Raw genomic sequence first — 13073 nt, 5'->3', positions numbered from 1 at the left:
ATTGCATCGAGATCCGATGATTATTGAAAAAGTTGTGCTAGCTTAATATTTGAATTTTTAAAAAAAATATAAAAAATATTTAAAAAATTTTTATTTCAAATTTATTTCTTCACACATAAAAAACACATAATTCGCACAAAATTTCAAGCCCAATTGCATCAAGATCTAATAATTATTAAAAAAGTTGTGCTAGCTTATTATGTCAATTTAAAAAAAAAAAATATCAAAAAAAATTTTGTTTACTCGCTTTTTTTTGTTGTTTTTTCGTTGCTAACGAAATAAATAAAAAAATAATAGAAAAAGGCAAACAAAGAAATTTGTATGAGAGTAAGTGAGAAAAAAACAATGACCAATCAAATGTTCGGAAGACCGATGATGTTTGTCCTTTTTATATTCGGACCAAAAACTTTGATATTGATTTTTGTAATTTTTAAATTTTAATAATTCAGCTTACATTGTTTAAATAGTCAAAATCAATAAATACAATTTTTCAGTATATAATTAATAAATTTTGTCATTTAAATTTTATAATTTTTGAATTTTAAATTTTTTCTGTTGATCGAAAATAATGTAAATGAACAAAATATATATAATGCGATGTCTGATAAATAGTTGGATTAAGTATTTTACCAATACAATAAAAAAGTACCAAAGTACATAGTTAAACAAAATTCTGTAGTAATAGGGAAATGGTTTTGGGGTGTGCCTAAAGTTAATATAGAGGCGCGTCCTGTATCACCCACATTTCCTATATCGAATATCGAATATACTGTCTTTTGCATTAACATTATTATATACATATACCAACATGTATTCGGTTCATCTATGTACATGTACACTTTTGTAATCAATTGATGCTCAAACTCTCATATATGTTCATACATGTACACTCAGTGTAATCTTGTATCTGTAATAATATATACAAACACACACATATACATACTATAATCATACACATATTTATCAACACAAATACCACAAATGTGTGCCACTAATTCCTGCAATCCCTCGTTTTGTTATTGAGGTAAGAAGTCAACTTAAACACCCTGATCTACTTCATCAATCAACCAACCTATTTACCTCATTCCAATTACTTCAATACATAAAAGATGAAAATAACATTTTTTTTTTTTTTGTTTACTACCAATTAACGTAATTTTTTCACTCAAATATTTGAAATAATAAAACAAAGTAATAGTAAATAATAAAAATTATATTTTCAAATTAAAAATCATATATATTTTTTGTATTTTATCGATATTAAATTCAAATATTTGTGTAATATTTATTTTACCAAAATGAAATAAAATTTACAATTTAAATTATCAATTTAATATATATTTATATTTTTTTTTTTTTTTTTTTTTTTAATTAACATAGAAAATATAATCAAAGGATTTTTTAAAAATTACATTTAAAGCTGTAGAATATTTTAATAAATGATATGTGAGATTTTTATTTTTATTTGGTTTCAAGAAAAAGATAAAAAAAAAATTCAAAGTTAAACTTGCTTTTTTTTTTTCTTTCAAAATCACTCAAGAATATCCCATTTCTGTTGCTTTTAGTAGTGGTTGTATTTAAATGTATGTTTTTAATGTGAAAAAAAATGCATCATCATTACGTACGTAAAAAAAAATTAGAATAAAAAAAAAAAATAAAATAAATCGTAAAATTCAAAGTAAATTAATTAACGAATTTGGATTATTTGTTTTTCAGTGCAAAGATCATTTAAATGTTGTTTATTTATTTAATTTCCGAACCTTTGAAATAATTATTTTGTAAATTTGTATTATAAAGTAGAGCTTACATTGAATTTAATTTTAAATTACTTTCAATCTTTGTGGGGTTATTTTTATTCAATAAAAATATAGTGTACATTATTATTATGTTTTCAAACTAAAAAAAGTATTAAGATCTTAGATAGCTGTATATATTCGCAACATAGAACTTTATATATATATTGAGAATCAGTGAGAAAGGTTATCTTATATAAACTCGAGAAAATGTAGAAAAAGTAGTAAAGATCCGAGTCGAGTCAGACCCCATCACGAAGCTTCGTACACGCACCATTTTTTTTTTATTATATACCATATAAAAAAAATATATATATAAAAAAAATTTTAAAACCCTTACGTAATTGCATTTTTATGTATATAATTATTCCATGTTTTATATTTTATCATTTATATCACATTTATAATATAAAAAATTTTTTTTTCTTTTTTTTTTCGTAAAATTTATTATTAACTAAATATTTTAAATAATTTTTTCATTTAAATTTATTTTTTTAATATATATATATATTAATTAATACAGTAATTAGTTAATCAAAAAATATGTCATATAATAATTTACAAGACAATATTCAAGAAAACTAATCAAACTTTCTTACAGTAAAACTAAATCAATTTTCAAAAGTTGAAATTAAATTTTACAAGTTAAATATATATAATATATATTTTTTATTTTTTTTGTTGATATTGTTTGATGTAATTAATAGTTTTATATATGAATTAAGGCAATTCCAAGTTGTGTGTGAAATAAAAAAGAGCAAAAAAAAATAATTAGACATGAGAAGGTAAAATGAATAGGCCAGTTGATAATAAATTTAATTCAAATTGAAGCTTTCATTGTCAGCTGCAATTAAATGATATTTGTGTTATATATATCTATAAATGTGTATAGATCTATATATATGAAATATTGGAAAAACAATTATGGCATTTGGATTATTTCATTGTTCATTGAACGTTGCAATTCGTTCATTTTGCTTCTCACATTTCTCTTCATTGAATTCAAGCTGTGGTGTAGCAGAAAAAAAATCATAAAAAAATTTGATAAATCATAAAACGGATTTGAATTTCGCTACTATAATAAAGAGCAAATGTGAATTGGATATATTGAGAGCTTTTCACTATTTTCTATCAGAAAATATATTATCATTATTCATGATGAATAGACATAATCGTCTTTCACTGTCATATCAATTAATCAAACAATAAGTTAATCAAAAATATGAAAATTCAATTATAAAATTTGATAATTTTTTCATTTATTTATACTTTATTTATAAATTAATTATAAAAAATAAATTCTGTATTTATTTTATCCATATTTATTTGAATTCAAAATTCATTTGAAAATGAAAAAAAAAAATTTAATCAAACTCAAATTAAATTTTATTTTCAATCTATCAAATTATTTTTAAAATTTTTCTTTTAATAATATTTTATTTTTCCATTTTTTATTCAATTAAATGTTAATTATTTATTAATTATTTTTTTCAATTGAATTTTATTTATATACGAAAAATTTATATGAAGAAAAAATCAAAGTTAAAAAGTTATTGAATCAAAATACGTGATTGAAAAAATTTATTTCATTTAATACACAAATAGTTAATGAATTTGATTGAAAGATTTTTTTAATTAACAGATGCATGTGTGTGTTTGAGTATTGGTTTAAATTTGATGTATGTTTTGTCATCAGTTTTATTGATGCTTGTCTTGGGTGTTTATAAACAAACAGATGACGCTTTTCGTGGCCTGTTCAAACATTTGTCATGTTGTGAATTGTAAACACACTGATGTAGCTTTCGTGATTTTCTAAAATCATACCAATCTTCTTCCTTGATGCACACACCAAAAGACTTGACACGTTAATCAATTTTTATATTTAAAAAAAACATGAATTCTTTCATCGAAATTAAAATGAAATTTTTACTTTTAATAATAGTTACATATTTTTTTTCCTGATTGTTAAAAGAATAGATAAAAATTAATGATATTTATTTATCTATTATTATTGATAATAGACAATGGAATTAATTTTGAATTAAATTCATAGTTAAATCAATAAAATTTAATTTTCATATGTAAACAAATGAAGTTGTTTAACTCATTGAGAAAGATAAATACGTTTTCAATTGTTCATGCAATACATCAATTTCAATCTTGAATTGTTCCAATATATATTTTGCAAATGCCACAGGATACAACAGAGAGATGATAGGAAAACTAGGGAGGTTATAAACCAAGCGTTTATATCAACGCTTGAGAATACACATGGAAAGGGTTGCTAATTTACTTGTGGTGTACCTCCGATTTTCAATATCCTGCTTAAACAATTGATCTATTTATAAATACAATAATAAATAATATATATTGTATTTATAAATACAATTTATTTTTTAATTATTCGCACTAATTGCACGTGACAATGTTTCATTAATTTTAATTAAAAAAAAAATTTCAGGAAGCTCTCAGTCACAGATGACGAAGTGGACATGAATTGGTCGTCCAGATGGTCGCCATTGCGGATTATAATTTTCATTTTGCTCAAATGTGGTAAGTTTATTAAATTTAAATTAAATTAATTTATGATAATTATTTTTAGTCAAAAAAAAATCTATTATTTCATTTATTTTTTTTAAATAAATATATTACAAATAATTTTTCATTTACGAAATGTAAAAAAAAAAAAACCTTCATATCAATATAAAATATAAGAGGAATTATATAAATATATAAATCAATTTTTTATATTTATATATGTGTAGTAAAATAGATGGGCGATGTCAGAATGTGAGAAAAATATTTTGCAATTTATACGAAATTATTTGATATATTTTCTGGACTAAAGAATTTTCATATATCATCAAATGATATATAGGTATGTTGAAATAGCCTTTCTGTTGTGCATAAATTTTATTCATGCGTGGTTTATTTTTTTTTTTTTTATATCGACAGTATATTTATTGTTTTATAAATAATAAATAAATAATTGTTATTTAAAGGAAAACTTGTTTGAAATTTATTTATCTTGACGAGTAAAAAGCTCAAAATGAATTGAACTTGGTAATCAATTAATTTACTCGTTAATTGAATTATTTATTTATAATTAATTCTTGAAATTTGTTTTTATCTTTCAACATAATTGGTATTTTATTTTTGATCTGATTAAATGTCGCACAGATAAATTCAATTATCAAGTGAGATAATAATTGTTAAAAAATTATCAAAGTTAGTACAGTCTTTTTATTGCATCTGAGTGACTTGAGAAATAAAAATAAAATAACTAAGCAAAGCCTCGTGAAAGAGGGGTGGTAATATTATAGTTGAGTTCAAAAAGGGTAAGGGAAAAATATACCCTGAGGTACAACAAAGGGAAACAAAGCGCAAAGTTTTAATGACCACAGGCGCAATAGAGACCAAATAAAATAAAAAAACAAAAAAAAATAATCAGAGAGAAATAAAACTCAGAGAAAGTGTTAAAGTCAGTTGAAATGAAAAAAAAAAAAGCAACAAAACATTCTAGTAAAAATGCAAATTCAAAAAAATTTTTTGCCTTTGTTCTATTATTTTTTTTTTAACTCGGTACGTTGTAAGTATATTGTTTTTAATAGTATATTTCGTTACAAGTGCCCACTCAGAGAGTGTGCTCTCAACGAATTTGGAGGGGCAAGCACGAGCCTTGGCGAGTGTTTCCCCTCCAAATGAGTTGTGAGCGGGCTCTCTGATTGGGCACATGTAACGAACCATATTTTACTTTTAAAAATTAAGTTGATATTCATGATGATGATGTGAATCCTTGACCCACAAATTCTTAAATATTTTTTCAAACCAATACAAAGCTTTTTTTTTTGTGACCACAAGACTTTTGGCGCTCTTATTAATGTCATATAGAAATTTTGAGCATTGTGTCATTATATCCAAGCATATATGTACGGAGGGTTGCTCTAAAAAAAGACACAACCCTCTTCAACGTAATTCTTTTTGCCGCCTTTTGGCTCGGTCACACACAAAGTACCAAAGAATGAAAAAAATAAAATACATAGTCGACCTCAACGACCTGCAAGAACATGAAAAGGCCTCTTTTAGTTTTTTATTTTTTACAAGTTTTTTTTTATTCTTCTCATCGTCTTGTCAATGTATAGAAATTTTATTGTTTTTTTTGTTTTTTTTTCACATTGCATAACATTTTTATATTTCAACAAAAATATATACATTTTTTATGTAATTCTGTACAAACAATTTTTATAATCAACGTAAGAAAAAATTTTATTGATTGAAAAAAAAAAAAATTTATTTTTTCGTTTTGAGTATTTATTTATTTTTTTAAATAAATTTTATGTAATATTAAATACAATTTTGCATAACTATTCACTAGTATATATGTAAAAAAAAAAATTTATATATTTTTCAAAAAAGATGTTTGTCATGTGTGAATTTTTACGTCAAAATGATTTTTATTTTCTCGAGTAATAATAATGATTAAATGTTGGTTTAAAATTGAATAGAAAAAAAATAGAATAATCTCTTGGTAACCATTTATCAGAGTGCATTGAATCAACTTTTTTTTATTTAAAAAGTTTTTACAAAAGTAAAAAAATTTTATATGATTGCAATCTTGATAATTTATTGGATGAATGTTGAGTAAGGTGTAAACATTGTGACACCTGGATAACGACCAGTTTAGTCCACTCCATTTGATGAAGAAAAAAAACATTTAGAAAAAAACGAACAAGCAAAAAGAAAAATTTATAATAAAACAAAAAAAAATTGTAGTTAAAAAGTTTATAAGATTCTCGACCTGTTTTTTATGTGACTTGAAAATTTTATTATTTAGATGAAGGAAATTTTTTAATCTTACTTGTACATTGTTAAAATTAATTTTATATTTTTTTTGTAAATTCAATTTTTTCAACTTTTTTAATGTTGAAAAAAAAATTGTATGTTGATTTTTTTAAATATTTTTTTCTAATGAAAATTCAGCGTTATGAATAAAATGTTATGTCATTTTCTGATGTGGAATAATATTTTACGACTGGTTGACAAATAATATTTGGTAGCATGTGTCACAAACATTCTGAAATGTCGTCAAATATATATTTCTTGGTGAAAAGCTTTTACAGATAAAACATACATGAATAATACGTAAATTTTATGTTTTTTAATTACGTCGATTTTCTTAATTACTAGAAATATTAAAGAAAAAAAAATTACTATCTTTAGATTGTGTTGTCAACACGAATTAATAATTCGAAATTTAAAAATTATGATAATCCGCGAGGTACAGCCGATATAGAACGGACGCAAATTTTTCTTGTTTTTCGTTTATTTATTTAACAACAAATGTAAAGCTGGAAAATTATAAAAATTTGTGAATATATAAAACAAAACCCCCTAAATATTACACGTATTTTAAATTTTCAACTGAAACGTTTTTTGTTAAATAAATAAATACAGAAGCAGTTTCTTAAAGTATACAGCCGATGGAACGGACGCATATTTTTTTAGTTTTTAATTTATTTATAATACGAACAAACGCAAAGCTGGAAAATTCTGAAAATTTGTAAATATTTAAAACAAAACCCCTTCAATATTACCCACATTTTAAATTTCCAACCGAAACGTTTTTTGTTGAATAAAAAAATTAAGTAGCAGTCTCTTATAGTACAGCTGATTGCATTTTTCCCTAGTTTTCAATTTATTTAGTTGACAACAAACGCAAAGCTGAAAAGTTATGAAAATTTGTGAATAAAACAAAACCCCCTGATAATTATCCGTATTATAAATTTCCAACCGAAACGTTTGTTGTTAAATAAATAAATACAGAAGAAAATTAAAAATTCCAAAAATTCATTATTTTTAATTAATTTTTTTTTAAATTCATATCGATTTGTGTTTGTCTCTATATTTTTTTATGACATTTTAATTTGCTAAAACTGGATGAGACGGTATCATTTTTCAAGTTAATCATGGATATTATTTATATACTCAAATTACCCATCGATATTTTAGGGTTTCAACGATTTTTAGGCTTCATGATAATTTGAATCTTGAAATTTTTAAATTTAAACAATTTATTCAATAAAATCCAAACGAATATATAAATAAATTGTATTTTTTTAATCATAAATTAACCATTTAAATGAGCTTTAATACAGTATAAACAAATTTAAAAAATTATTATTATAATATAAGTCATAAAATCAATTGAGACAGTTTCAAATAGAATAAATTTGCCAATTTTTATATTTTATATATCTTTAACTTTCACAAAACTCTATTACATTTTCTTTTATTTTTTTACTTGATTTTTCTTTATAATCTTATTTCAAAAAATTGTTTTTTTATAAAATCTAATAGTACTTTCATCATATCCGTCAGATCAAATTATCGTAAAAATTTTTTTCCTCATTTATTGAAATATTTATGTAAAAAAATTTATTTTAAACTTAATACTTTTTTCATCACTGAAATACAAAAAATTTATCAAGATTTTTGTATTACATATTTTATTCCTTAATTTTTTTTTCGTACAATATAAAAGTCACCCTCGTATATTTTCAAATAATATAAATCCACGTGTAATGTTACCAATGGGAATAACTTTTCTCCTGCAATTTGCACCTTTATTTATTTTACTTTTTATTTATTTTATTTGATCAAGCAAGTCAATTATCGCAAGATATATTTCGCTTTTTTCTCAAAGCCAATGAATTACTATTTAGTATTATTTTTATTATTATTATTTTCAATGTATCAATGCAAAATTGAGAGGGTTCGAATACCCAAGGGTGTAAAAAATAAAACAGCCATGATAAATAAATGAAACCAGTCTGCAAAGTCTTGACCACAGTTACACACATTTATACATACTATTTCGATCAATACAATATCTTTTCAACATCATAAAGAAAAAAAAAATTAAAATTTTATAACAAAGTTTATTTAACTTTGTATTTCAACTCACGAACATAATATCAACTGAGTGGATTCTTACATTTATTATTTTCAAGATAATAATTTATCAAATTTTCAGATAAAAAAATAATAAATCTTCAGGTTTATCATTTATTATTATAATTGTATTTTTTTTTTGAATATTAAAATATACTTTGAATTTAATAATTCAATAATTAATATAACATGTTAATTGTTATACTCAAATGAATTTAATTAATAAATATTTTAGTTGATCGATTGCACAATAATTGTGAGAACAAATTAACATTCCAGTGGTTGATTTTGGCACTGTATGGTATTCAACATTTGGTCGGTCAGCATTGGTTTTGATGCAACATGAATGATTATTGTTCAACTCAATGTATATCTTTAGCACTGTTTCTGGCATTTAACATTACAGATTGCAACAACTGTCACCTCTATTGTTCTAGTTACATAAATTTACTGTATTATTTAGTGACCAGCACAGATATATTGACCATCTTCAATATACACATATCTACTGTTATTCTTTAATTATTCTTTAGCATTTAATATTAAAATTAATAACAAATTTAATATTTTTAATGTTGAAAATTGAATTTGATTAAACTATTAAACTTAATTATAATACGAATTGTTAAAATACATCAATATTAATGTAAAAATTGAGTCATAAATTTAAAAATATAAAAATTAATTTATTGTTTATTTTACAATTTGACTTTTTACTACAGAGAAATATACAATAAATTTCATTTCATTTTCTCTTTTATCGATTTTTATTTTTTTACCATGTACAAGGGAAATAACTATTTATCGGTAACACAAGTGACCAAAAATTACTTTTAAATTTCATTTAATATTTATTATTATTTTTTTTTATATTTATATCCTTCAACAATATTATGTACTTTTTTCACTGAGTTTGTGGCAATTTTCTTGGACAAGATTTACCTTAAAAAAATAAAAGGATCACTGTGTATACGGTACATGAACAGAAAATACAATTTCAAGACATTTCCTGAAACGAGATTGTAATCATAAAGAAAAAAAAAAAAAATTATTTAAACTGAAAAATATATCAAATTTGTAATAAATTGTTTTAGTTTTTTGCTTTTTCTGGTGATTTTAGTTTAAAGTTTTAAAATATAAATTTATTTATTTATTTAATATTATCAATTTTGTTTTTTTTTTTTTATATTGTAATTGTTGTATAATTTATTCATGGTAAAGTTGATTATTAATTCTTACTTTAAACCCACCAGTTGCTACTTGCTCCTCAATTTTAAGCCAATTGAAATTTTTTTTTTTCTCAATTATTATACTATTTATTAAATTTACCAAGTAATTTTTTAAAATATAATAATTTTTTTCTACTTGATAACAAACATTCACATTTATTTGTGAATAAAAAATATCATTTTAAAAAATATTTCATTTTAAATAATAAAATTTATTAATTTACATTACAATAATATTAATATTTTTTATTTTTTTTTTTTAATAATTTTAAAACAATATTATTATTTTTTAATAAAAATTATTTAAAAGTTTTTTTAATATTTCTATTAATCCAATTGATATAAGGAAAAACAGCAGTATAAATAACAGGATCATTAGTCTTTGATGACATGAGTGAAACAAGTCCAATAATTGTTTGTGATCTTACAACAGGAGTACCACTGACACCCTGTATTTTAAAAGAATAAAAATAATTTTATATCAAATCAAAAAGATCAGCTCTTTTATCAAGTATAACTCTTAATTTTTTAATTTGTATTTATCTATTTTAAATAATTACTTGTGTTATTTGTGCCGTTGGTGATCTTGGTATTAAACAAAACTGTGTTGGAGATAAAATTAATTTAATGTCATATCTATGTTTGCATATAGATGGAGTTATTGATTTAATATCGAGTTTTTGAAGAAATCTTGTCATTTTTCCAGTAAATGGATTTTCACCCCAGCCTATCAAATGAAGATTACTTGAATAAATGTTTGTCGGCATGGAAGCTAGACGTAAAAAAGTTTTGCTCATTGATGATGTCACTTTGAGAAGTGCTAAATCATAAATATTATTATTTTAAAAACAATTTAATTAATGAAAAAAATATAAATTCAAGTTTAAATATATTTATTACCTATATCATTGATCCAATTTTGATGTGGATTATAATCTTCATGTATTATCAAGTGTGAAACTTCAAAAACATTTAGTGGAAAAGGTTGAGTAATTCTTGTGATATCATTTGTTCCAACTAATACTTGAAGATTCACATAATACACATAACGATCAGCTGTAAAACAACTTGCAGAAGTTAAAAGAAAATCATATGAAATAATTGTAGCACCACAAATGTGATGCTTTTGATATTGTATTGATGCTTGATATTGATGATGTAAAATTTCAATCATTTCTCCACCATAAATTTGACTTGGTAATTTTCCTTGTACGGCTAAAAATAATTTATAAAAGATATATTTACTTGTAGTAATTTTAAATTTTAAATATACATTATTTAGATTCACAGGCTTCATAAAAAAATTAATGGAAACCTCGGCAGGAATTTCGATATCAATAAAATTAAAGTCAAATATTTTTGAAAATTTCAAATAATTAATAATTAGATTTCCAACAACTCGAGTTGTGATTGATGAAAAAAAAACTTACCAGATGTAAAAATAATCAAACACAATATACACCTCAAAAAAATTGCTTTAAACATGATAATAATTTTTTTATTTTTCGACAATGATAGACACTGTCTGCTTAGTAACAAATCTCGCACAGTTTAACTTAGATACATCAAATAAGTATTTTTTTTTTATAGCAAACTTTATTTAATTACCTGTGTTTACAGAATAAAAATGATATTTGAGCTCCATTATCATATTTATAAGATAATTTTTGACATGTAACGAAATGTTTGTAACTTGTATTCATGATGAGTTAGAGTTTCTAGCTGGTGTTGACAATGTTTGACACATCATATAAATTATTTCTATATAAAATAATTATTTTTATCTTTATTATAAATTCAATTTATAATCTTTTTAAAAATGATAATATTGTACATATTGCTTAAATAAAAAATATTACTAAATATTAATTGAAATTAAAAATTAATAGATATATAAATAAATTATGAGAAGAATTTATTTTTTATATATTTTTTCGCAAAATAAAAAATAAATACAAGCTGATAATGAATCAGCATTAAGATAAAATTATTTGTAATAAATAATAGTAATAGTTTATGAATAATTAGTAATTATTAATAACTTAAATAATACTTATTGTTTTAGTAATAATGGAAGAAACATTGGCGACAGAAGAGACGCTATATTCACGTCTAATTGTCGCCGCTTCTCATACAGCATTATCAGGTGATCTAGAAGTATTTATTCTAAATTTACCAGATTTAGAACATACAAACAATGATCAATTAACAACACCAATTATTCAAACAACAACAATAAAAAAAAAAAAAAAACAAATAAAATTAAATGAAGCACAAAAAGATGAAGAAGAAAAGTACGATGAAGAAGAGGAGGAGGATGAAGAAGAAGAAGAAGAAGAAGAAGCAGATATTGTAATGGAACAAGAAGAAGGAGAAGAAGGACAAATTGATAATGATGATTATGATTCATGGAAAGCACTATTACCACCATCACCTCCTGTTACTAAAAATTTACTTGTGTTGAGGTATTTTTTATGATAAAATAATCAATTTATTTTAATTAAATTTTTGTTGTTTTTTTGTTTTTTTTTCATTTTAAACAGAGTTATGCGACTTGATGGATTTACATCTGAATTTGTTGGTGAAATGTCCATTGAAACATGGATGATTCAAGATGGTAATGCATCATTAACTGTACCATGTGGTTTTTTTTCACGTGGTGGTGCTTATTCATTGCAATTACAACGTTCATCAACTATTCCAAATTTAAAATTTCAAAATTATAATAATGATATATTGGTAATTAACTTATTTTCTCTTTTTTATATTTAAATTGTTAAATTGACAATTAAATAATTGTGGTGAATATACTTTTTTAATAGATGCATACGACATTGGATGTAAGATGGCCAACACCATCACTTACTCTTGAACCACAACATTTTAACACTTACCCAGATCAAGCTGTATTGGCAACTCTTGATTATGATGGTATATCATGTGCACCAGCACCAACACGACCAGTTGATAATTATTCACTTCAATTAATTTATTGTGGTGCTAGTGTACTATCATGTGATCCAAGAAATAAAAGTAATGTTCAGGTTTGTAAAATAATTTTCTATATTTTTCAACAAAGCGTTAAAAAAATTTTTTTTAT

General features: G+C 22.8%; 1 protein-coding gene across 2 annotated transcripts in view; it reads left to right on the top strand.

Moving 5' to 3' along the window:
- The window catches only part of LOC122860928, a 40813-nt gene that overhangs the window by 19488 nt on the left and 8252 nt on the right, over positions 1 to 13073 (top strand). For both annotated transcript variants that reach the window (XM_044165008.1, XM_044165007.1), the window contains exons 3-6: positions 4255 to 4346; positions 12039 to 12438; positions 12517 to 12712; positions 12796 to 13017. In XM_044165008.1, coding sequence (XP_044020943.1) covers positions 4286 to 4346; positions 12039 to 12438; positions 12517 to 12712; positions 12796 to 13017 — 879 coding nt within the window. In that variant the 5' untranslated portion in view covers positions 4255 to 4285. The remainder of the gene's footprint in view (positions 1 to 4254; positions 4347 to 12038; positions 12439 to 12516; positions 12713 to 12795; positions 13018 to 13073) is intronic.

This window comes from Aphidius gifuensis, linkage group LG1, assembly GCF_014905175.1.
Source record: "Aphidius gifuensis isolate YNYX2018 linkage group LG1, ASM1490517v1, whole genome shotgun sequence".
Classification (NCBI taxonomy): Eukaryota; Metazoa; Arthropoda; class Insecta; order Hymenoptera; family Braconidae; genus Aphidius; species Aphidius gifuensis.
This window is presented reverse-complemented; position numbering and strand designations above follow the sequence as displayed.